At 42.9% G+C, this 26,770-nt stretch overlaps 1 protein-coding gene across 3 annotated transcripts in view; it reads right to left on the reverse strand.

The window, feature by feature from the left end:
* The window catches only part of UBE4B (ubiquitination factor E4B), a 112,120-nt gene that overhangs the window by 81,823 nt on the left and 3,527 nt on the right, over positions 1-26,770 (reverse strand). For 2 of the 3 annotated variants that reach the window (XM_082352867.1, XM_082352870.1), the window contains exon 2: positions 166-352. In XM_082352867.1, coding sequence (XP_082208993.1) covers positions 166-352 — 187 coding nt within the window. Of the gene's footprint in view, positions 1-165; positions 353-13,948; positions 14,203-26,770 lie in introns of all 3 variants that reach the window. The other variant, XM_082352869.1, reaches the window with a different exon arrangement.

Below are 26,770 nucleotides of genomic sequence, written 5' to 3' on the forward strand. Positions count from 1 at the left end.
CAGGATTTTTAAAAGTTGCTGTTCAAGTCAGCAATTGTTCAGTTCATTTTACCCTGTTGTTCAATTCATTGTATGTTGTTGTGGAAACGTCACAACTGTAAGGGTAATAGCAAGCTTACAGTTGTGGGAACTATAAATGTGTCCAGGTGTGAAGGTAAGGCTTACCTGATGCACCTATGGGGGAGGTAGCTGGGGTCATGTTGTGGACATTGAGACCAAGACTCTGGGACGGGCCTGGGGCTGATGCCGCTATAGGAGGCCCCGGAGGGTTCTCCCTCTGGGGAGAGGTGAGCGGGGTGGTTGGCTGGGAGGTCTGTCCACCAGCAAGTCGTGCAAGGCGCCTCCGTCGGATCTACAATGAGAGCAAAAGGGCATTTGATAACTAAACAGCAGAAACACAATTCTGCCAAAGAATAACAACATTAATGTTATCTATCAATAAGCATACCAGAGCTGAACAACTAAATATGCCTTGAGAAAAAAGTACTCATTCGAGACAAGTGATAACTCTGTGTACCAGTATTTTCATAAGCTACCACCTCACATTTTAGAAACTGAATCTTTTTTTTTTTTTTTTTTTTGGCCACACCACACAGCTTGTGGGATCTTAGTTCCCTGATCAGGGACTGAACCCAGGCCCTCGGCAGTGAGAGCTCGGAGTCCTAATCACTGGACCACCAGGGAAGTCCCTAAAACCTGCATCTTAATCACCTTACCACCTCTGTTTATTGAATCTTCTTGAGTGACACTGTGAATTTATAATAAGCATACAACACTTTTGAACACACTAAAGCTTGTTGTTATTGTAATAAAACTATATAAATCTGGTCATATTAAGTAGGTAGGATACAAAATAAATTTAAGTCACTAAAACAGTGAAAGTAACAAAAGTTATACTAGGACAAATTTTACTCTCACTTTCAAGAACAAAATGATTAGATTTTTCTTACTTAATCTCAATAAAAATATAATCAACAACTTCTTCCTTATAATGACATCTCAGAGTTATCAACTGATTACAGATATGTACCACAAAATCCCAGTGGATCACAGAAATGTTTTCCCCACATTTTGACAGCCATTAATTCATAACCAGGCAATAAACTCTGAGCACCTGCCCTCCCAGGCAGTGGGCATACGTAACAATTACGATAAGGCTTCTGGCCCTAAGTAGGCATCAAAGAAGCAAACCAACTAGGCGGCTCACACTCTTTCCAATACGAATAAGTTAAATGAAAAAGTTAAATTACGACAAATGCTAACTGGGACGGACCTCGTCTGAACTAAGAATCTATCTGTCATTCTAACATTGTTGGAAATCTGCTCCTTCTATTGTTCAGACAACAAGAACATCCTGATTCTTGACCCCAAAGTTCAGAAGCCCCTCCCTGTCCCCCTGCTGTAAATACATCTATCGATGAATTTATACAAAATCCTTAAGTTGTTTGGTCACAAAAAAAAAACTTGTATACATTATTTACTGTTGTGATTAGATCTACACAAAGTTGTCTTTTCACTGTCTGTGTTTTGTTAACGTGAAATTAAATTGTAGTTATAAGTAAAAGTTGGCTGCCTAGGGAACAATAATTGTATATTCAGTTTAACAGAAATAAAAGAATATGTGTCTTTAAAAAAAAAAAAAACACCTCACTGAAAGAAGCTAACAAAGTCATTCTCTCAGGAACACTTCACTGGGGCGGTGGGGGGAGAGGGGGACCAGAAACACCACCCCCAACCTCTTCCCAGCGCAATTACCAAGCCAGAGACCCAGGGTCTGTGTTCCCAGCTTCTCTGCTGCCCTTCACCTCCTCAAACGCAGACAACTTACCACCAAGTCCTGTTTCTTCCACTGGAGTCCACCCTCCCCGCTCAGCCCCTCTGCCACCACCCTCGCCAGGCCACCACCCTCTCTCACCAGGACCTCTGCAAAAGCTTCCTAATGGATATGCCTGGGTCCACTCTGGCCTGGTGAGGCCCCATCCGCCTTTCTTTAAACACTTTCAAAGCTTTAGACTTCTGAAATGCAAATCAAAACCACAATGAGCTAATACCTCACACCCATTAGGATGGCTACTATCAAAAAAACAAACAAAAACCCATAAAATAACAACTATTAGCAAGGGTGTAGAGAAACTGGAACCCTTGTACACTGTTGGTGGGAATGTAAAATGGTGCAGCCACTATGGAAAACAGTATGGCAGTTCCTTAAGAAATTAAACATAGAATTACCATTTGATCCAGTAATTCCATTCATAGGTATATACCCAAAAGACCTGAAAGCAGGGACTCGAACATGTATTTGTTTACCCATGTTCTAGTAAAATTATTTCCAAAAGCCAAAAGGTGGAAGCAAGCCAGATGTCTATCAATAGATAAATGGATAAATAAAATGTGCTCTAAACATAAATGGAGTATTATTCAACCTTAAAAAGGAAATTCTGACTGCAACACGATGAGCCCCGAGCACTTTATGCTAAGTGAAATAAGGTAGTCACAAAAAGACAAATACTGTATGATTCCACTTACACGAGGCACCTAGACTAGTCAAATCCATAGAGGCAGAAAGTAGAATGCTGGTTGCCAAGAGCTACGGAGATGTTTTTTTTAATCTAAGTATAGAATAAAATCTTAAATAGTAAGAAAGCATGTATCACCTAGATTCCTCTGCAACCCATTCTCCACACAGCAATCACAGTAATTCTTTAAAAACACAAATCACGAGGCTTCCCTGGTGGCGCAGTGGTGAAGAATCCGCCTGGCAATGCAGGCAACACGCGTTCGAGCCCTGGCCCGGGAAGATCCCACATGCCACGGAGCAACTAAGCCCATGCGCCACAACTACTGAGCCTGCGCTCTAGAGCCCACGAGCCACAACTACCGAGCCCATGTGCCACAACTGCTGAAGCCTGCGCGCCTACAACCTGTGCTCCACAACAAAAGAAGCCACTGCAATGAGAAGCCCGTGCACTGCAAGGAAGAGTAGACCCCGCTCACCGCAACTAGAGAAAGCCCGCGTGCAGCAACGAAGACCCAACACAGCCAAAAAAAAAAAAAAAAAAAAAAAAGCCAGACATGAAGAAGCAAAGACTGCATGATTCCATTTTGATAAATTTCAAAAACAAGAAAAACTAAACTGTAACATTAGTCAGGATAGTGGTTACCTTTGGCAGGGGGTGTGGGGGTACAGGGAGAATGGCTGGGGGAGGCGTGAGCGGGCGTCTCCGGCACCAGTAATGGTCTTTTGTCTTTTTTAATGAGATGCTCATTTCACAGGTGTGTCCACTCTGTGACAATTCATTGGGTTGTACACTTACAACTATGGGTAGTGAGTTCATGGGTGTTCATCATATTACTCTTCATAACTTATACGTTAAATATAGTCTTTTACATGTTTCAAACAGGATATAATTTTTAAAAATAAATCCTACTTATCCCTCAAGGCCCACTGGAAATGCTACAGTCTTTATGAGGATTCTCCATTTTTAAAAATTTAGTGTAAATTAAAATACCTTACACAGACACTGTGCTTACCACCTGATACTGAAATTAAGGCAGTATTTTCATTTTTAAATGTGTTTGTATATACACACCAGTACAACAGAAGAGACTTTAAATTTTCAAGGAAACCAGCATTTGGGGATATGCTAGAAGTTAAGTTTCATTACTTTAGAGGCAGCTAAACTTACCCGTGCTTGACTTGAAATTCAAATGCAACCTTTACTACTAACTCAGTACCTAGGTAGGCTCACAACAAGTCGCCTAATCTCTCTGGGCTTCCAGTTCCAAATCTGTACAATGGGCATAAACAGTGCCTTCCTCAGAGAATTGTGAGAAAGCTACCACTTTGCCCTGTTCTCTAATTCATTTTATGTTCACAGCTCTTACCTGACCTACTACATATGTGATGATTCTTTTTTTTTTTTAATTAATTAATTTATTTATTTTTTAGCTGCATTGGGTCTTCGTTGCTGTGCGTTGCTGGGCTTTCTCTAGTTGCGGTGAGCGGGGGCTACTCTTCGTTGAGGCGCGCGGGCTTCTCATTGCAGTGACTTCTCTTTTTGTGGAGCACGGGCTCTAGGCACATGGGCTTCAGTAGTTGTGACATGCGGGCTCAGTAGTTGTGGCTCAGGGCTCAGTAGTTGTGGCTCACGGGCTCTAGAGCGCAGGCTCAGTAGTCGTGGCACAGGGGCTTAGTTGCTCCGCAGCACGTGGGATCTTCCTGGACCAGGGCTCGAACCCGTGCCCCCTGCATTGGCAGGTGGATTCTTAACCAGTGCGCCACCAGGGAAGCCCTGTGATGTTTCTTTGTGTGTTGCGTGTTCACCATCCCCCTACTCTAAGTTTCTTCAGGCCCGGGCTTTTCTCAGTTTTTTCTCTGATGGCTCATCCGTGCCTAGAAGAGTGCCTGGCACATAGTAGGTGCTCTTTAAATATTTGCTGAATGAATTAAAGAATAAATGAAAACTATCAGAAAATGCATTGCACATAAAATTTACTGTTTAGGGAATGATAATATTACCTTTGAAAAAGCACACACATTGCTTTTGAAAAAAATATGAAGCCACTTCAAATCTGGGTGCCAAGTTAAGCCTGAGATGTTACATTCAGATGTCCTCCTCAGTGATATAAACATAGAATAAATGTCCTGACTCACTGCAATACGGGCTTGAAGGAAATTTTCCAAGAAGAAAGATTTCCACCGTGCTGGTACTCCCCAATCCCTCCCCACCACCACTCCACAAACACAGGTTTAAAAAAAAAGAAGAAGAATCAAGACCTTGTGAAATATACTGTGGACCAGGAAGAGAGATGGAGGAGTGGAGTAAGGAAAAGAGACAGGTCCACGCATAACATGAGCTGGTAGGAGGAGACTGGCAGAACCTGTCCTGACCCCCCCATCTTAAAAACCTGCTGGGAAGGGAAGAAACAGCCATGGATGGGGCAGTGCTCTGGGCGGCCCCGCTGCAATGCTCTCAGTAGAAGACAGTGCCCTTCAGTGGACTGACCACTTTCCACCATGGTGGTGGCTTTGAACCAGCTTAGCAGCCTGAGGACCCTGGGAATTTCTGGACTGGAGAATCCCAAGAGAATGGCTTTGAGCAATCGCAGGTATGAAGGCCTACCTAATTAATTTGACTAAGAGACGTGACCTCACTTTCATCACAAGCAGAACGTATGAGACACAAACTAAAAATAGTCCCGACACACCAAAATATTATTAAACGTTTTTCTCTTTGCCTACTCTATACATAAGCAGGTAAGACTGGTAGAATGTCTTTTAAGTTAAGCGGAAGTCCTTTTTAAAAGAACTGTCTTCCTAGATGTCACAGAGAGAAAAAAACCAAGAGCATAAAAAAGGAACTTCCAATTCCTCAACTTACGTCCTAACCACAACTCAAACCCAAACATACTGATCATGAAATCTCATTCCTAGAGTTTTTCTTGTCTTGACTGTTTCAGTTCTTATTTCACAAACGACATTAAAATAGGGGTTTCCCGGGAATTCCCTGACGGTCCAGTGGTTAGGACTCAGCGCTTTCACTGCTGTGGGGGCCTGGGTTCCACTGCAGGGGGCACGGGTTCAATCCTTGGTCGGGGAACTAAGATCCTGCAAGCCACGCGGCGCAGCCGAAAAAATAATAATAGAATTTTAAAAGGATAAAAAATAAATAAAACAGAGGTTTCCCTGGAACTGTTTTATCTTGATGCAGCATTTCCTACCCTCACGTTTCTGACTAACTAAAAATAAATTCAAAACAGCCTCTGTTCAAAACAGCTAGGGCCATTGTGGTGACATGAGGCAGAAGCTAAGACAGGATGGGCCAAATTGCTCCTCCTATTTTTAGCGTTTGTGTGGGGAAAAATAAATCCAAAAGACCTTGTTTTAAATTTAGTAAACAGTCATTCTACAAAAGCATTTTACTTTTCCAAATTATTAAATTCTAAAATATTAAATTCCAACATAAAGAAAAACACTTTCAAATATTTACTCTTTGGGATGGTGTCCTTCTAGAGATATCTCCTGTTTTGATTATTATTGTAGGTTTTATTTTCTTTTTTAATAGCTGGTCACACCTAAAAGTTATAAAATACTATGACAATTTCACAATATGCCTATATCTAAGCCCAACAATATATCTCAAAGTAAATACATTCAAATCTGAACACCACAGCTCTGTGATCTAAAATTCACAAGTTTCCTTTTTAAAATTCACAATTTTAAATTAATTTTCACTTAAAGCTCCAAAAGTCTTGTCACTTAAATCCCCCCCATTTAAAAAGAATATATTAAACTCAGTCTACCACTGTCACCCTATATACATGAGGCCAAAAATATGAAAAAGTGCTTTTTCTTTAAATCCTAACATTATAGCAAGAAGTGACTTAAGAATTTAAGTCAAAGATTTCAACTGAACACAAGTAAATGTCTCCTTACTTCTCAATACAATCCTATCATCTCCTCTCCTGCAAAGAGGAAGTGAATATGGCACTCAGATAATAAAGTTTTCTAGGTTAGTCACTGACAATGATTGATACTTTGGGAGGCTGCTGCAAACTCTAAGACAAAAGAATAATTAACATTAACATCATTAACACGAACCAAACCCTTATCATGTGTCACATGCTGGCTCTAAGGGCTTCACGTATATAAACTTAGTTCATAATCCAAAGAGACGGTACATTTATTTTCCCATTTTACAGATGAGAAAGCTGAACTCAGAGAGGCTAAGCGACTTGCTCAAGGTCACACAGCTCAAGGTCACACAGCTAGAAAGCCAAAGAGTAGCCAGTCTAACTCCAGAGGGTACAATCTTACCCAAACCCCACTGATCTTTTACAGAAGAAAACCCCCTCTGAAGCTGCAGCGTCTTGCAGATGGAGGCAGCCTTACCTCCCTGATGACACGGTGCTTGTCCATTATCAGTTACGAATAAAGGAATGTATGCATAGAATGTTGGTATTTCAGATACTGTATTTATATTCTAACAACATTAGAATATTAGTAAACTCCCTCTTTGATGACTGTGTATTCTGAAACAAAGAATATTTCCATTTTCTGGTTTAAAATATATAGAGTATCGATAAATTAAACAGGAAAAAAATGACACTTTATGAACATAATCTTGCCCCCCAAATTCAGTCCTTTGGTGGTTTTTTTGTCTACTTTGCACCAGCCACGGTAGCAGGCACTAAAAGTAAGACAACACTGGGGTCATAAGCTCTATCCTTAAGGATTTCCAGAACCACTGGAGAAAGACATAGAAGAAAATCAACAATTATGATACAGCAAAATAAGGTCTGCACAAGATATAATGAGAGTAGAAAAGACACAAAGGAGAAGAGTGCAACTCTTCTCCTTTTTTTTTTTTAATAAATTTATTTTATGTATTTATTTTTGGCTGCCTTGGGTCTTCTTTGCTGTGCGCGGGCTTTCTCTAGTTGCAGCGAGCGGGGGCTACTCTTTGTTGCGGTGCACGGGCTTCTCACTGCGGGGGCTTCTCTTATTGCGAAGCACGGGCTCTAGGCACGCGGGCTTCAGTAGTTGTGGCACGTGGGCTCAGTAGTTGTGGCTTGTGGGCTCTAGAGCGCAGGCTCAGTAGTTGTGGCACACGGGCTTAGTTGCTCCACGGCATGTGGGATCTTCCCGGACCAGGGCTTGAACCCGTGTCCCCTGCATTGGCAGGCGGATTCTTTTTTTTTTTTTTTTAATAAATTTATTTATTTATTTATTATTTATGGCTGTGTTGGGTCTTCGTTTCTGTGCGAGGGCTTTCTCTAGTTGCGGCGAGCGGGGGCCACTCTTCACCGCGGTGTGCGGGCCTCTCACTATCGCGGCCTCTCTTGTTGCGGAGCACAGGCTTCAGACGCGCAGGCTCAGTAACTGTGGCTCACGGGCCTAGTCGCTCCGCGGCATGTGGGATCTTCCCAGACCAGGGCTCGAACCCGTGTCCCCTGCATTGGCAGGCAGATTCTCAACCACTGCGCCACCAGAGAAGCCCGGCAGGCGGATTCTTAACCCCTGCGCCACCTGGGAAGTCCCCTCTTCTCCTTTGATAATGGATGTTTGGGGCATCCATTATCACTTCATAGGGAGGTTACACATACACACATACATATATAATACATACATACATACGGAGCTTAGTCATGCCGTATCTTTTAAAGAAAACAATGTGTTTCCTATTCACTTCGATATCTCCTGCTCTTAAAAGGTATATTTTTATGTTATATGTATTTTACCACAGTATTTTTTTTAATTGAATTGAAAAAGCAGGTTGCAAAAGGGCACACACTGTGATTCCATTTGGGTATACTTACATTACAATAGGTATTAGTGCAAATGAAAATGGCAATGATTCATAATAAATTTCTATTTTTGCCCATCTTCCTTCTCCTTTCACACAATTTCTGACGAAGAGAATGAAACTATTATTATTTCCTACTATGTCTATAAAATCTGAAAACATTCAGATGCAAGTGCTGCTCTGCTCCAAATTGTCCTCACTCCAAGGACCCAGGATGACAAAGTAGCCTCTACAGGGAACACTCCCACTTGTCAAGGCAAAGGGAGAGGGGCGTGCACACTGGGTACAGGCCCAGAAGGGACCTATTCATTTCTGCTCACATCTCATTGGCCCAAACAAGTCACATGGCCACGCCTACAGCCAGTGGGGCTGAGAAGCATAACCTTCGGCCAGGAAGGGGCAGGGGATATCTTGACAGTAAAACAGTCTAGTGCAGCAGAGGCTCTTTTTTCTTCAGCAACACACTGTCCAGGCGTTGGGGGTCACTTCCTGTACTGCTGCCTCTTTCTCCCTAGCACATTCCTCTCTAAGACAACTGCCCAGTATCCCCTCCTCAGGTCTTCGCTCAAATGCTACCTTCTCAGTGAGGCCTTCCCTGGCCACCTCCTGTCCCCCATCTCTGCTTTATGGTTCTCTGTACTTTCAAACAGTTCAGTCAAAACCAACATGTAGGTTTACGTATGTATGTTTACATGCACACACACACACACACACACACACACACACACACACACACACACTTACATACTAAGTGAATACGGAAAAAGGCAGCGCTAACACATGATGATTCCATCCAGGTGACTCGATCGATCTTTCTGCAGATTTGAACATTTTCAGAATAAAAACTTGAGAGAAAAAATTACACCTACCAGCCCACCCGGCTTGGCCTTTCTCTAGCTGTGTTCAGCTGCACACAGTAGGCATGAAGTTGGAGCAGCCAGGGTTGCCCATGAGTATGAGACAGTGAGACAGAGGGAAGGCAATGCACAGTGTGTACAAGGGGCGATTACAATGAAGCACGAACCCAAGACAAAGGAAGCCCTGGCAGCGTTCGGATTCCAGGTTCCAGTTCCTTCCCGTGACCCAGCTATCTTTCTGTCCCTGGGTTCAGAAGGAGGACCCCTGTTATCCTTAAAATAAATCCCATTTTTTGCTTAAGCTGGATAAGCTGCTGTATTACTTACTGTGTACATGTTTATAAATACTCAATTCCCCAAAGACATGATCAATAGTTCGTGCACAGAATAACACCTGGCTTTTTTCACTATTAGGTTTTCAGGACTCAAAATCACTTTCGCTAACTATAGTAAGTCATTTCTGAATCAGCCCAAAGAGTAATTTTGAAAATCAAGCAACATACAAATTCTACAACATAACAAACACGCTGTGCACGTTACCTGACTAGAGTTTCTTCCTCAGGACAGGCAGGACTCAGCAAGCAAAGGGACACAGAGGAGCACTGGCAAAGGTGGGGAGGTTCTGTGAGAACACACAGTGTTTAGGGAATTCTGGGTTGCTTGTTAAGGATGCGTGTGAATGGCCAAAGCAAGACACAAGGCAGGAAAGACAGGCTGGGGCAAGCCCATGGTGAGCTCTGAATACCATCCGAAGACTGAACTTTTTCATGACGGCAAGGAAGAGATTTTGAAGGAGTGACTGGGTCAGATTTATCTTTTAAAACACATCACTCTAGTTACCATGCAGAGAATGGACTCAGGCAGGACAAAGCGAGCCTGGGCAAGGGGGACGCTGCAAGGGACAGTTCCAGGGATATTTAATGTGTATAATCAACAGAACTCGGTCATTATTTTGGAAGTGAGATGTGAGGAAGGGTGGAGAGTCTAGATTTCGGGCCAGGATACCTAAGTGGATGGTAAAATTCCTAAAACTGAGAATACAGAGGGAGGAGTTTTTAAGAAGAGAAGATGAGTTATGATTAGACTACTGGGTATGAGATGCCTGTAAGAATATCCAAACAGAAATGCCCTATAGGCAGCTGACATTTGTTTTATTTATGGTTATCATTTCCTTGTTCTAACAAGGATTGAAAAATGATTAACAAAAAAACACATAAAATACATTTTTAATTTAACTTAACCAAATTAAGTTAAAATCAAATATTGATAGATAAGGAAACTAGGACAGAAATAAGATGATGACAGAAAGAATCAGATAAAGCCAGAAGGGAGATTAGTACACATTACGCATGTAGTTTACCAACACAGTATGTGAGTGACAACACATCACATATTCAGTATCGGCAGACGCTAATGCCAAAATATGATTCAGAGGAAGCAATCAATTTTAGAGTGGCCCAAATGAGGAAGGAGGGCCTTGCCTCACCTTTGTGGCGTGGCTTGATTTTCGGATCGACTTTAGAGTACTAAGGGCAGGGATTCAAAACCTGAGGGTCACGAGGATCTCCAGTTTTCATAAGATTTGTAAAGAGGTCCCTGACTCAAAACAGATTAAAAATCACTCTCTCAGGGAATGAATGGGCTGCGTATCCTTCACTCGATCCCCCATAAACATGTGCCCTCAACAGAACTCCTGGTGAGCACTGAGCTGAAGCAAGTTTTAGTGGCCCTCCAGTGATACCCCAAAGCAGAGCCATGTGTAGAAGTGTAGCTGCTGAGAAGACACGCACCCTCACTGTCCGCCAGGCTGGGGCAGCTGGAGATTTGGGTCCAGATCGCAGGCAGGAGATATGAACTTGCAAGTCATCAGTACCACTATTTACATGGTAGATAACTCTAGGTACCAGAGCAGAAATTTGCTATCTAGTTCACATCCATCTCCTGAGGACTGCAGAATCGAGCATGGACCACAGGAGCACTAAATAAGTACCTGGAGAATAAATAAGTGAAGGCCCAGTAAAAGGGTATTCATTCGTGCAGGCATTCATTCATTCAACAGATATACCTTGAAGGTAGGGAATGAAGGGATTCGAGAGTAGAATCCTGAGAAACATCATCATTTAAGGTATACAGGAAAGAGCAGTCTGTGATGGAGACAGAAAAGAAAGAAATCAAGAAAAGCTGTATCCCCATGATATCCAAAGGAAGAGACTTTGAAAAAAAGAAGTGGTCACCATGGTCAAAATCCAAAGAGAGGTTAAATAACACATTCTGAAAAGTGCCAAGGGATTTGTCAATCAGGTGGTCTTAGCAAGAGCAATCTAAGTGGAAAGATGAAGGAAAAAGCCTCCCCAAAAAGCACAGGGAAGGAGGGGGGACTGAAAAATGAGTGGGGATAAGAGATCTACCCTTGTAAGAGCCTAGTCTGTGAAAGTAGAGCCAAGGGATCAAGTGACAGCAAGAGGGGAATGCAGGACTAGAGGTGGCATCTTGTTTTTCGAACCAGAGTGAACTGGACATTTTTTTAATCAAAACTTGTAATGTTCAAGAGGGAGGACGCCAGATAGAGCAGAGGTACAAAGGTAGGAAACAGCAGAGTATGCGAAGTATATACACACTGAGAAAATCCGGGAAGGTAATTCTCCCCCCCCCCCCGCCAAATTAACAATGGTTCTCTCTGGATAACAGGTTTACAGGTAATTCTTGCTTTTCCCTTTATTCCTGATTATGGAAGTCTTCGACAATGAATCATGCAGAATTCAGTGAATCTATACTACTGAATTTATAATTAGAAAAAAATAATTTTAAACGAAGAGAGTAGGTTAGAAAATTTTCTATAATCAATTTCCAAAAATCTATGACTCTAGACGGACAAAAAAAAAATCATATGTTAGAAGATTTAGTTGTGGGGGGAAAATACCTAACCTAGAAAAAAATAGTGGAAGAAAGTATATACACCAAAATGTAAACTACAGGTATCCCTGGATGGTGAGATTCTGAACAAAGATTTTGCTTCTACCTTCTGTTTCCTATTTTTATTTTTGCCTCATAATACAATGAACCTAAGGTACATTTAATTGTAGAATTTGCAGTTCTCTACTCTTCCTTTAATAGCAAGTCATAAAAGGGAGGTATCAGAAGAAAGGAACAGACAGCTGGTCGCATTCCTGTGACTGTGCACCGTAAGTTGTAACACATGAATTTAACAGTTCAACAAGCCCAGATCCCCTACTCCAAATAAAGGACCAAGCCCTCCAATCAGCTGAAACCTGCCACAGGACACACAAAGCACAGTAGAGAGAGACGACAGTAGACCAGCAATGTCACCTCTGCAATCTGTTTTCCAATCATCTTCTGCTTCACTTTCCAGATTACCCAGCCAACTCAATAAATGTTTACTCAAAGCTACAAGAAGCCTGCTTTCTCTGCTGCATTTCCTCTCCAAAGGATAAGATGACCATGTTCACGACTGACTCCCAAATCAAAACCTTAAAGCATCAGTGCTTTTCCCAAACACTCCTCCCCAGCCCAAACGTGTCGCATACAGCAGGGGGACCATGGATCCCAGCAGGGCACTCCAGGTGCTCCTGTCTAATTTTAACGGAGCCCCTTTCACTCTCGGAAGAGTCCTGGTTTGGACACGACCATTTCGTGGTCACTCGCTATCCGTCTGGCTGCCCTGCGTTCGGCGCCCCGGGGCCGGTGCCCCCTCTATTCCAGCGCCTGTCTTTGCCCACATCCACTCAGCTGCCTGCCAGGCTCCCCTTCCCTTCCCTGCGAAAGGAATGCAGACAAGGTAAGTTATCTGACTTCCTCCATGAGTACTTTTCTAGTTGAGTAAATCTCTCAAAAATAAAGCACAAAATTCTTACAGAGGCCAAGTTCCAGCAGTCACTGGCAAAATACACAATTTTCAAACTGTCTTTTGAACTCTACTACCCTGGCTGCTTTACCATAGGACACTCACACCTACGTAACTAGCCTAACCCCACAGTCTGGCTCATGACAAAGAAATGATTTTATTGTCATTAGAAAAGAGACTATAAACTGTTTTGTCTCAGGGAGAAAAAAGGTTTGACCCTTAATATTCTCCAATGCCAGGCAGTGATTACATGGTTTTTCATTACATGGAGTTTTATAAAGTCCAACAAAAATGACTGACGTCAATATTTTCTGCATCTGATCAATAGTATGGAGAACCCTGGGTATGTGTTAGATATGTGCCTCAGCACGTTCCGCCAGAGGCCGAGGGCTAAGAACCAAAGGCATAACCTGCCTGATTATCCAACGTACTTTCTTGAGTCACCCTGTAATACTGAAAATATTAATTAATAGTATTACTTCAAATTAAAATAATTAATGGCTTATAACAATACTTATTCTAGACTCTTCATCAACATTTGATATTAGAGCAATTTTTTTTAAAAAGCATTCCGCTTGAAAGTAAAACAAGGGGGAAAAAAATGAGAAAGTAAAACAAGAGACTGAGCGCAGTGGGTGAGCGATTGCTGCTCCAGGCCCCGTCTTCACAGCCTTCAACGGGACGAGCTCTCCTGGGGCCAGCTCTGGGTCAAAATCCCAGCTGTACCCATTTCCAGCCGTGTTACCTCTCTGGGTCTTGGTTTCCCCATTTGGAAGCAGGTGATGATATAAATATCACTCATCTTGCAAGACAGTCATCAGAGATAAAGGTAACGCAACACATTACCTGGGCTGGTCTCTCTTTATGGGCGTATGGCCTACCTCCCCGCAGCGCCGCACAAGGAGAGCAGGGACCTGGCCTACCGTGCTCACCGCCACAGCCCAAGCAATGACAGCAACGCCTACAGCAGAGAGCACTCGGTAGATATCTTCTGAACAAACCAAGCGCCCACCTGACACACAGTAAACAGTCATTGTTTTTTTGTAGCTTCAGCCTCCAAGTTTCTGCCATCCTTTTGTTCTGTCCACCTCCCTTTTAGGCTCAGATGCTGTTTTCCTTTGGCTCAGGGCTCTGTTTCACCCAAACGGTATGAATAAACAGCACAGCTACATCAGATCTGTGAAAAACATCGGATCTATTAGCTGACTGTGAAACTAGGAGAAACCACTAGAATCAAGAGCCTAACATTATACGGCAGAGAAACATCCTGAGGGTAGGATCATTTTAACTAGATCTGATTTTTTAAAAATGATTCTTACAGGGCTTCCCTGGTGGCCCTTAGATAGACGAGATGAGCCTATAGACCAAATAGCAGCTACTTCTGACGCTCTCTCACAGAATGGTTCCTGGTCACTTAAGAATGATCGAGTGAAACAGGCAATATTAAACATTTTAAAGAATTTCCTGAAGCCCAGCTATGTGGAAAGAGTTTTTTAAATTGACTCACAAAATAATTATTGCTGAAACAAAAGTGTAAATTCTTCTGGGGCAGGGTTCGTGCGTTTTCTCTAATCTCTACCAAAGTTCTACATTCACACCAACTCTGAACACTACAAAGCCAATATTCTAGCACATCTATATAGCAGGGCTGGGGAAAGCGGGCTCTTTCAGAGGGAGAAAACACTGACTTCTGGCCATTTCCTGACCATCATATTCTTGATATGAATAAAGGTTTCCTTCCTAACATGGATCATTAATGTTTAAGTTCCTCCTACAGGTTAAGCATCATCCCAGATGCCACTCAGCCCTTTTTAAAAACAGAAATGGCAATACTTTCATATAACCATCTCGTTCCAGTACGGGTCAATGTGCTTTGTTACCTGTCCACATTAACATCAAGAAAGACAAAGAGGGACTTCCCTGGTGGCGCAGCGGTTGAGAATCCGCCTGCCAACGCAGGGGACGCGGGTTCGAGCCCTGGTCCAGGAAGATCCCACATGCCATGGAACAACTAAGCCCCTGCACCACAACTACTGAGCCTGCGCTCTAGAGCCCGCTCTAGAGCCACAGCTACTGAGCCTGCGTGCCGCAACTACCGAAGCCCACGTGCCTAGAGCCCGCGCTCCGCAACAAGAGAAGCCACCACAATGAGAAGCCCGCGCACCGCAACAAAGAGTGGCCCCCGCTTGCCACAACTAGAGAAAGCCCACACACAGCAACGAAGACCCAATGCAGCCAAAAATAAATAAATAAATAAACAAATTTACTTTAAAAAAACTTACCATTAAAAAAAAAAAGGGGCTTCCCTGGTGGCGCAGTGGTTGAGAATCTGCCTGCTAATGCAGGGGACACGGGTTCGAGCCCTGGTCTGGGAAGATCCCACATGCCACGGAGCGACTAGGCCCGTGAGCCACAGTTGCTGAGCCTGCGCGTCTGGAGCCTGTGCTCCGCAACAAGAGAGGCCGCGACAGTGAGAGGCCCGCGCACCGCGATGAAGAGTGGCCCCCGCTCGCCACAACTAGAGAGAGCCCTTGCGCAGAAACGAAGACCCAACTCAGCCATAAATAAATAAATAAATAAATAAATAAATAATTTTTAAAAAAAAAGGACTGAGTGGAAATTGAATATAAACGAGAAAAACAACTTGAAAATAAAATTCTATTAAAAAAAAAAAAAAAAGACTAAGAGGTGTCTAATGGGACACTTTCACAAGCATATTTTCCACTTGGCATTCACTAAAATTCTCCCACTCACAAGCCATTCTAATCATAACACCTCAAGGCAAAAGACTGCTTTATCCGCATTTCCCTAGACAAGAAACCACCAAACTATTTGAGTGTGAGGACATTTATACAAAGTAAAAAAGAACAAACACACAAAAGCCCTTGCAGATGACCAACCCATCTGCCCCAAGTTGGCCTTGAAGGAAAAAAAAATTGGGCACTCCTGTGATGAAACTCCACGGAAATGATGCCTGGTCTGTATTTATCATAACTAAAAGGTTAACTAACATAAAAGTGGAAAGCTAATTAATTAATTAATGTTCACCAAACATAAACATATATATGCTGTCATACGGTAGCATCCTAAAACAAAAATGTCGTAAATGACACTCTAAACATCTACTCTACATAACTGATGTTCAAAGCTCAAAGGGGCTATACATTTCTTTCTCTGTGTAGATTGAATGTTAACATTTTTTAACTGGCCCACAAAATAATTATTGCTGAAACCAAAGTGTAAACTCCTCTGGCATATCTATATACAGTAAGGTAAAAGGGTTTTGCTATTGCTTTTTAGCATTTAAAATTTTTCCTTCATCATGCCTCAGAAATTTTTTTTAATTAACTAATTAATTAAAAAAAAATAAAAGGGACTTCCCTGGCGGTCCAGTGGTTAAGACTCCGCACTTGCACTGCAGGGGACACGGGTTCGATCCCTGGTTGGGGAACTAAAATCCCGCATGCACACGGCGTGGCCAAAAAAAAAAAAACTTTACTACCTGCTTTTTTCTAAATATTCATATCCCTCGATAGCCTAAACAGGATAATTTTATGGGTAAATTAAATCACACATAAAAAGTTCTACTCAGTAGATTATAAAGGTTGCTAGATATTTTTTAATTTTCCACCAATTTTCATTTCCCTCTCAGAAATAAGTTTTTCCCACCAGGACATTCATATATACAAAATTTTTCCATCTCTAACATTAAATATACTTTATTATTTTTGAAAATGAGAAATCTGTATATGATTATTTTGGGTCAATCATAATACCTGATTGGCCAGCACAAAGAAGTATTTACAGATAAGCACTAATAATATAGAAAACTAGCTGTTGGATAACACTTTTTAATTTAAAAAATTTTTAATTTTAAAACACGAGTTATAGTTTTAAATGCAACAATTCATAATTCATGAAAACAAGTGTTTATACTATAACAATATGATCAATGTATTTGATAAAATACAAAAGAGGTTTTATTGAAATTGGAAAAATAAGATATGCAACATGAAAAAGATAATATGGAAGTAAATGCCTCTATGTAAAAATATTGATTTAAAAAAAAAAAGTGAATCTATCTGATGAAGTTAAATGAGTTATCCAAAAATTCAATATTGTGTATAAGTAGAAACTTGTTAAAAATTTCAAGAAATTCTATTAATGACAGGGCATTAGAGTCAGACATATATCAATATTTTTTCCATTAAAACCTGAACATCAGTCTTTGATGAGCTTTCATACCATTTTCTAAAACCTTGGTTCTAACCAAACACTCTCCAGACATATATCCACCTGTACAGAGAAAGTCAGTGACAAAGCAGGACCAGCTACAGAATCTGTGGGGCCTGGTGCCTAATAAAAATGCAGGGCCTCTTGCTCAAATGTATTAAAAATTTCAAGACAGCAACAGTAGAGCATTCGACCAAGTGTGGGGCACTTCTGACTGCAGGTCACATGTCCGCGAAGCCAGCCCTGGTGACAAGTATCGACAGAGGTCTGACCAAAGACCCTGACCTAATATGACCCTAGAAGAGTGCCTGGCGGATGACAGATGTGCATGATGATTTGTTTGGAAACCTAAGGAGTTCAGCTCCCAAAAAGACCCATAAAAGAAAAGGGCCACCTCATCTAGGCAGAAAATTTAACTAATTACCATGACACTATTACACATCTAGAATCTATACCAAACACTGACAGGGAACAAAGAAACAATGTGCACTGAATACATTTCACAATGTTTAATTAGAAAGTTAATTAAGTCAAGGCCAGACATTCTCAATACTAGGACCCAAAAGAGACCTCTTTGCCCAGCCTGACTACTGTTTTCAAATGATGCTAAAGATACGGCAGCTGGTAAGCAGTTCACACGGTGTCATCCCATTCAGAGATTCCCCTTCCCCAACCCTGCAGGAGGGGACAGTCCCTTCAGAAGACAAAACACGTCCGTCATCTGACTTGAGCAGACTGAATCACCCCGTGTTTTGGTTTTTGGTCCTGATATGCAGCATGTTTCTCCTGGGACTCCTCAGGTCTCCTGTCTGCACAGTTCCCTTCCTTTCAAACTTCCTCGCTCCTCCTTCACCCCCTTAGTACATGCAGGCCACCTGATCACTCCAGATTTTAGGAAAAAGGAGGAGGAGGTGTGACAAGTGATAACACACAAGCCTCAGCCTATTTGCTACCTTAACAAGTGAGAGACCTCCTTTTATGCTCTCAGCATTGTTATGTGCAAAGGGCGCGTTAGGTGCTATATGAGCACCAACTAAAATTCTAACCATGTAAAACTTAATCTTCCTCTGGAAAAGAGAGCTAATATGTACCAGGAAGGGACATACGAGAGCTAATATGTCCCTACATACTCTGCCAGGGCACTGCACTCAGCACTTTATGTACCACTGCAATTAATATGAAGAACAATGCCACAGATAGGTATGCAGACCCTCATTTTACAAGTGAGGAAACCGAGGCTCAGGAAGTACTCTGCCCTGGGTCATCCGATTGGTTGGTCCACCTAAAACCCAGGTACATCTGACTCTGAATTACAGCTCTGACAATAAGGTTTCTTTCCAGTGCCTACCTTAACCTAACTGATGTAATTTTATGTAGCAACAGCAAAAACAAAACACTATTGCAGCACAAGAACTGGGAGTCACGGAAAGACGCCTTGTAGTCACTTCGTGAACTCAGCAAATATTTACCGCGGGGCACCCTGTGTCAAGCCCCGTGCTAAGAGATAGATAAAAAACAGTGAAAACAAGAATAATCAGGGCTTATGCTGCAGTAGGAGATACACCAAACGAACAGACAATTCCAACCAGTGTGATTAATATCAGGATAGGAGGAGCGATTTTAATGAAACACCTTTTCTGTTCTTCCTATTTCTCCTCAACTCCTCCTTCAGCTTCTGCTGATTCTTACTGGTTTAGCAGCGTCTGGGGTTACACAGTTGGCTGTGCTTGATAATCACATGGCAAAACCTTTCAGAGCCACAAACACCCACCAATATCAGAGATTTTTTCACCATCTCCAATTTTTCTTCAGTGCTTCTAAAGATTTTACAATCAATTTCAAAAGAGTGAATGTAACAGAGTTTGCCCAGAGTAAGAAATAATTGAAACATTTATCCTCACCACAGATTTTTCTAAATGTCAAGAATTCTAATCATCTTTACAGACTAACTCAAATCTTCCCAGAGCCCTTCCCAGATTTTCCCAGTCAGAATTCACTGCTCCATCAACTGTACTCCTTTACTTAAATATCTATTTCAGCCCTTCAACTCTAGTTGGATTTGGCTGTGTTCCTGTCTCCCCATTGCAGTACGAGCTCGCTGAAGGTGAAGACCAGCTCTTACTCATATTTGAGATGGTATCTCACACATGTACCCCTCAATACCCAGCAGAGAGTAAACATCCCACATATATTTGCTGAAACTACACAAACAAAATTAATATTTTATCGTATACCTATTTGCCACTCTTTCTTAAATGTTTTAAAGATTAACTGTAGTATGATTCAGTGTGCCCAGATTATGGTTCAAAATTTACACTTGGAACTCTTCAGGCCCCAAACACCCTGCTAGGAATAATATACAAATCTACCTCCACACCTTTACTTCCTACCTCGGGAAAGAAAGGAACAGAGTAAAGACTGAATAAATATTTACTGAATGAATAAAGGAATTAGTGATCATAATAGGAAATGGTAAAAGATAAAATTTAAAAGGATATGTTCTGGGACTTCCCTGGTGGCACAGTGGTTAAGAATCCGCCTGCCAATGTGGGGGACACAGGTTCGAGCCCTGGTCCGGGAAGATCCCACATGCCGCGGAGCAACTAAGTCCGGGCGCCACAACTACTGAGCCTGCGCTCTAGAGCCCGTGAGCCACAACTACTGAGCCCACACGCCTAGAGCCCGTGCTCCGCGACAAGAGAAGCCACTGCAATGAGAAGCCCACGCACTGAAACGAAGAGTAGCCCCCGCTCGCCGCAACTAGAGAAAGCCTGCACGCAGCAACAAAGACCCAACGCAGCCATACATAAATAAATAGATAGATAGATAGACAGATAGATAGATAGATATGTTCGCCAAGTATCTTCTTCCCACTTTTTAAACCCATGGCTTCACAGTCTACGGATGGCTCCCCAGTATACCCCTGGAGTTGATACCTCACTCCTGAGCTATGTACTCTCCCATCCCGTTCTATCTTATTCTGTCTTGAACCTATTCAGCAATGAAATTGGTCTTGTCAAGGTCACTAATGACCTCCACGTTGCCAAATCCCATCGTTGAGTCTTGGTCTTCCTTTAATTTACTTTACTGGCATTCAACAGAGCTGAACATGCCCCTCCGTCATGAAACACTTTCTTCTCCTGGACACCAGAACTCCAGGCTCTCTTGTCTTTCCTTCTATCTCAGTGGCTATCCCTTGTCAGTTCTTTTCTGGGTCCTCTTTTTTTTTTTATTATTAATTTATTTTATTTTTATTTATTTTATTTTTGGCTGTGTTGGGTCTTTGTTGCTGCGCCCGGGCTTTCTCTAGTTATGGCGAGCAGGGGCTTCTCATTGGGGTGGCTTCTCTTATTGTGGAGCACAGGCTCTAGGCACATGGGCTTCAGTAGTTGTGGCACACAGGCTCAGCAGTTGTGGCTCGCGGGCTCTAGAGCGCAGGCTTAGTAGCTGTGGCGCACGGGCTTAGTTGCTCCGCGGCATGTGGGATCTTCCCGGACCAGGGCTCGAACCCGTGTCCCCTGCATTGGCAGGCGGATTCTTAACCACTGCGCCACCAGGGAAGCCCTCTGGGTCTTCTTTACCTCCCTGTCTCTAAATGCTGGAGAGGCTCAAGGCTCAGTCCTCTGACCTCCACTCTTCTCTCTAGGCTCACTCCCTAGGTCATCTGTCCATTCTCGTGATTTTAAATATACTGACAACGTCCTGATTGGTATCCCCAACCCCAGCCTTCTTCCTGAACTGCAAGCCCAACATATATCCAACAACCTACTTAACATCTCCAAGTGGACAAATAATAAGCAATATAACAAGAATATGATCAAAACAGATAGCTTAATTTCTCCCTCTAATCTCCTCTTTCAGTGTTCCCCACCTCAGTACAGGACAACTCCATTTTTCAAGCTGTGTAGGCTAAAACTCTTGGCATCACTGTGGTAGAGGCAGCTAGTTGTCTCCTCCTCCTATACATTCAGCCAGCCTTGCATTTGGTTATGGCCACGTGACTAAGTTCTGACCAAGGAGATGTAAGCAATGATGTGTGACACCTCTGATCATGCCCTTGACGGACAGGAACATGTCCTCCCCTTTGGTCCCTGAGGACTGGAATGCAGATGTGCGTGTAGGCACTGGAGCAGCCATCTTGGACTACAAGGTAGATGCCTCATACAGAGGGTAACAGAGCACTAAACAGAACTGGCTCCCTAGTCATCATGGAGTTATTAAACCGGCTCTCAACCACCTACCCAGATTTTTACTTAAAAGAAAAATAAGCTTCTATCGTATTTAAACCATTTTTATTTTGGATCTCTCTGCTGCAGCAATCAAACCAATATCTTAACTAATATATAGAATTTGGAACCTGGAAGTAATCAACCTAAACAGACTATAAATACGTGGCAGTGGCTTAGGGCTCAGTACGGGCACAGATATTGCAGGATGGAAGGCTGGTAACCCTTGTTACGCCACAATAAAACGTTTGGTAAAACCTGTGACACCTCAGAAAATAGCCTGCATGCCTACACGGCCTACAATTCTAGGGGAACTGGTTGAACAATTCGGAATTTGGGTGCCTATTGGCTTCTTGCCACTTTAAGCAAGAAGTTCCGCAAGAATGAGACAGACTCAAGCTGCAGTTTGCCAATTTGCCTGCAGAGATAAAAGGGAAAACAGGTCTGCCTAAGGCACGTCCACAGTGTAGTCTAAGTTTGCTCAGAGTCTGGTAATTTGGGGATCAAGTAGGGTTGAAAAAGCCAACTCCTTCAGTCTCCTGAAAGAAACAAGCTGAAGACACTGTTCGGCCCCAGGAAGGGGATATTCTCCAGTGACCTGGCCCCAAAGGACTGTGTCAGGAACTCCCACCACTGCCAAGGCAGGGAGACCCCCTACCACAGCCTGGCAGGAGCTGACAATGGCTGTGGACCAATGCGGGATCTGTACTCCCCATTCTTCCCTTTTCGAAATGGTAGTTATTTCCATGATTCTATCCTACTCCACCAGAGCACATGGTGGAGCGGGGGCGTGGGGAGGGGAAAGCAGCTGATAACTTGCATTTTAATCTAAAGGTTCATGGATGGTATATCACCCAGAGATTCTGGACTCAACTGAATGTTGCCTCTTTAGGAAAGCAGAGCGTGTGTTTTAGGTTTCAGAAGAAGGGTTTGAACAGAATGGCCTTGACTGTACTCCCCTTCTAACGTGAGAAAACTTTTAGCTGAGCATACGGCTACCCAGTAAGAACTGCAGTCCTCAGCTTCCCAGCAAGGAGCCGTGGCCACGTGACTTAGGTTCTGGCCAATGGGAGGTGAGCAGAAGTGAGTGATCTGTGCAACTTCCAAGCTGTGCCATTAAAGAGGAGCGTGACTCCTCCTTCCCCTCTCCTCTCGTTCCTCTGGCTACAGTGCAAACAGACGTGGACCAAAAGATGGATGCCATATGTTAGGAGAGTTGGTACAACAGGACAGAAGGCGCCTGGGCCCCTAATGAGCACAGAGCTGCCACAGCAGCCCCAGCCTCCTACCCAGACTTCTATTTAGAGAGAAATAAACATCTATCTGGTTTAAGCAGCTATTTCGTGTCACGCTATTTCAACTGTTACAACGGTCTACTCGATGACATCCCAGCTCAGATGGCCATTCTTGACTCCACATTCATCCCATCACCCAATCCTATTGGCTCTACCCACAAAATATCTGACCATCCTCTATCTGACCTTTTCTCACCTTCGCCACCACAAACCCTGGTCCTGGGACTCCTGCACTGGCCTCCTAACCTTTCTCTCCATTTTCACTCTTTCCCCCTTTATCTATTCTCTTCACAGCAGCCACAGTGATTCTTTTAAAACATAAATCAGGGACTTCCCTGGTGGTCCAGTGGTTAAGACTCCACGCTCCGAATGCAGGGGGCCCGGGTTCGATGCCTGGTCAGGGAAGTAGATCCCACATGCCACAACTAAGACCCGGCACAGCCAAAAAAACTAATTAATTAATAAATTTTAAAAAAAAACACATAAATCAGAATGTAAGCCCCATGAAGGCAAGGATTTCTGCCTGTATTGTTCATTCATATATCCTCATGATCTAAAACAAAGCTGGGCATATACCGTATGTCATCAAATACAAAATGTCACTGACTGTAAACTGCACCGTTGTTTTTTGCACCATCAAGAAAAAAAACTACTGTCCATTAAACCACAACAAAATACCTTAACAACAGACCAGGCCAGAGTAGTAATCAGTTACACCAGCCTCTCATTGCTTTGAAATTTCTTTCTGAGAAGGTGGAGTGTCTCTGACCTTCCACTGCATTGCCTGGGTGTAAAAGGCAGTCCTTCTAACTGTATGTTCAATTTCAAAATGTGACACAGCTTCAGAGACTTGTGGATTTCTGCCTTTCTACGGCTCCCTAATGCACTTGGTTGCTGCTTTGCAATAAAATATGAAATTGTGGTCATTCTTTCACCAACATTTTCTTTGTTTTCTTTACTAATATCAAATTGAGACCCCACTGCTGTTTCCATTTCTCTCTGCATACAAAGTAACATATGCTTTCACTGCTAAGCAAAGTGTAATTTGGGGGGAGGCATTTAAAATGGCAACTATATTTATCATGCACAGCATTTAATTGAAGGTGCAACAACATGAACAGGTATAACCAGGTTTACACATAAACAGGAAATGACAACTTTCACAACTGCCACGTGGCCAACCGTGATTACACCAAGAAGCATCCCAATTTCAAAGATGTGAAAATGTGAAGTATAAAAAAAAAAGGGTGGGGCACCTCAGAATTGACTGAAACCCAGTTACAAGAACTCAGTAAATGTTTGCTGAGTGAATGAAAGACTTCATCTCTGGCCACTGTACCCTTGCTTAGCCGGCTCCAAACACACTGGGCCTCCTTGCTGCTCCTAGCGCAGATGGGGGATACGCCCCTGGTTCCTGGTGTTCCCTGTTACTGAAAACACTCTTCCCCCCAGATGGCTCCCTGTCATCCTTTAAATTTCCTTCCAGAAGTCCTCCTAAAACTGCACACACTCCTCGCATTGCTCTCCATCCCTTTATAGCCTATTTTATTTTTCTCCGTGGTACTGTCACCAAATGACATCTTATGTGTATGTATTTGTTTATCACGTCTCCTCCCACTAGAATGGAGCTCCATGCAAGCAAGGCTCGTGCGGTGTCTGACATGCAGCAAGTAAACAGCAAGTACCACTGAATGAGCTGCTACAGGAAGCTCTCTCCACCTGGACACACCACAAGTACCTTCTGAGAAAATGCATTCTGTGCCAAGCACAGGCCTGAAGGCCCAAGGACCCCTTGTCAAAAGTCTTTCTTTTTCCCCTAAAAGAGTAGAGGGCTATTTGATGAGCTCCACTCTTAGCAATAACGAGGGCTTCCGCTTCCCACCTCAAAAGGGACAATAAAAATGCCGTAACCATTACATCTGGCTCACATTATTCCTATTTTGGAGGTAGTTTAGCAAAGGGATTAAGAACTCTGGGATCAGACTGTGGATTAGAATCCAGGTTCTACCACTTCCTCGTTGTGCACCTTTTGGCAAGTTAATTTCTATCAGCCTCAACTTTTTTTTTTTTTAATTTTATTTATTTATTTATTTATTTATTTATTTATTATTATTTTTTGGCTGCGTTGGGTCTTCGTTTCTGTGCGAGGGCTTTCTCTAGTTGTGGCAAGCGGGGGCCACTCTTCATCACGGTGCACGGGCCTCTCACTGTCGCGGCCTCTCTTGTTGCAGAGCACAGGCTCCAGATGTGCAGGCTCAGTAGTTGTGGCTCACGGGCCTAGTTGCTCCGCAGCATGTGGGATCTTCCCAGACCAGGGCTCGAACCCATGTCCCCTGCATTGGCAGGCAGATTCTCAACCACTGCGCCACCAGGGAAGCCCCAGCCTCAACTTTTTAATCTGTAAAACGGGGCTATTAATACCAACCTTGCTGAGCAAGTTAAGTGCTTAGCACATATTAAGAGCTTCATAAATATCAGCTATTATCATTATCATTCTCTGTTTCTTGGCTAAAATGAACAAAAAGGAGTAGAGAAGGAACCTGGGAGGCAACATCCCACTCTCCTTCCAGGCTTGAGGAAGGAGAATCCTGGGTATCAAGTGAGTGTTAGCAATGATCTACTTGAAAAAAGTGAGCTTAGGTCCTGAGGCCTGTTACAAAGAAAGAAAAGGTCAGAGATGGAGATGTTAAGAGCAGAAAGGCCAGGGCTGGCATCTCTATGTCAGCTCATCTTTCAGTGGTCCAAAGGAACTAATCTGCTTTCCCCAAAATCTGCTCCTTGTCTGGAATTCCTTCTCTCTCCTCCAATCCATCCTCCTCCCAAACTAGAAACCAAGGAGTCGTCTTTTTCTTTCCTCCCCTACCTCCACATCCTTCACATCAAACTTATCATCAGAAGTGGGTTAACTTAGATCCTCAATATTTCTGATGTCTGCTCTCCTCCGTTCCCATTGCCAAGGCCTGGCTTCAGACTCCACTGCCTTGTTCCCCATAGCAACAGCAGCCACCTTCTTCCTATCCACCTTCGACACCCTTGCCAGTTATCTTTCTAATCCCTTAAAATCCCTCAAAGGCTTCTGATAGTCTTACTGAGAAAGTTCAAACTCCTAAGCATTTCTGAAAACCGTCTGAGACCTGGTGCCTGTCTGCCTGCGGCCACTCCCCCAGACAAATCCTGTCTCCAGTCCCACTACTTCTTGTGGTTTCCTGGGCTCCCCAGTTTCACAGCCGGTTTCAAGAGCCCTTCGCCTGACAACTACTGCTCAGCATAAGCATCGTTTTTTCTTGAAAGTTTTCCCTAAGACGCTAAGCCACCGAGGCTCCCTGCTTGTTTTTCTTACTGTCTTGTGTGTAGGTCCACAACAGCTCTTAGCACCCTGTATTGTAATTGCTGGACTCCTAGCTATCTCTATCTCTACACATCCCCTAACCCCAGTTAAATAATTTCTTTAAGAAAAAGACTGTGTTTCTCCTAACCTACCTAACACATTGCTGGAGATGCACAGCATCTTTTTTTTTTTTTTAACATCTTTATTGGAGTTTAATTGCTTTACAATGGTGTGTTAGTTTCTGCTGTATAACAAAGTGAATCAGCTATACATATACATATATCCCCATATCTCCTCCCTCTTGCGTCTCCCTCCCACCCTCCCTATCCCACCCCTCTAGGTGGTCACAAAGTACCAGCATCTTTTTAAAAAATGTTTGCTGAGTGAATGATTTTGGAGGGGTGTGATGAGAGTCAGCACCAAAAAGACTATAAACTTGATCACATCATGAATGAATTCATAAAAAACAACACTTTTACAGAAAAACTATGCAGATCAAGCATGTTAGTAGGATATTTATATAGAAGCTGTGGTGAATTTATTGCCAGTTGTTGGGCAGTAAAATACGGTAAAAAGAGCTTTTAGATCAGGAACCCTGGGTTTGAATTCCAATTCTGCCACTTCTAAGCCAGGGCACTATGGACTTAACCTAATTCTCAGTTG

The sequence above is a fragment of the Balaenoptera borealis genome, assembly GCF_965194805.1.
Source record: "Balaenoptera borealis genome assembly, chromosome: 1".
Lineage (NCBI taxonomy): Eukaryota > Metazoa > Chordata > Mammalia > Artiodactyla > Balaenopteridae > Balaenoptera > Balaenoptera borealis.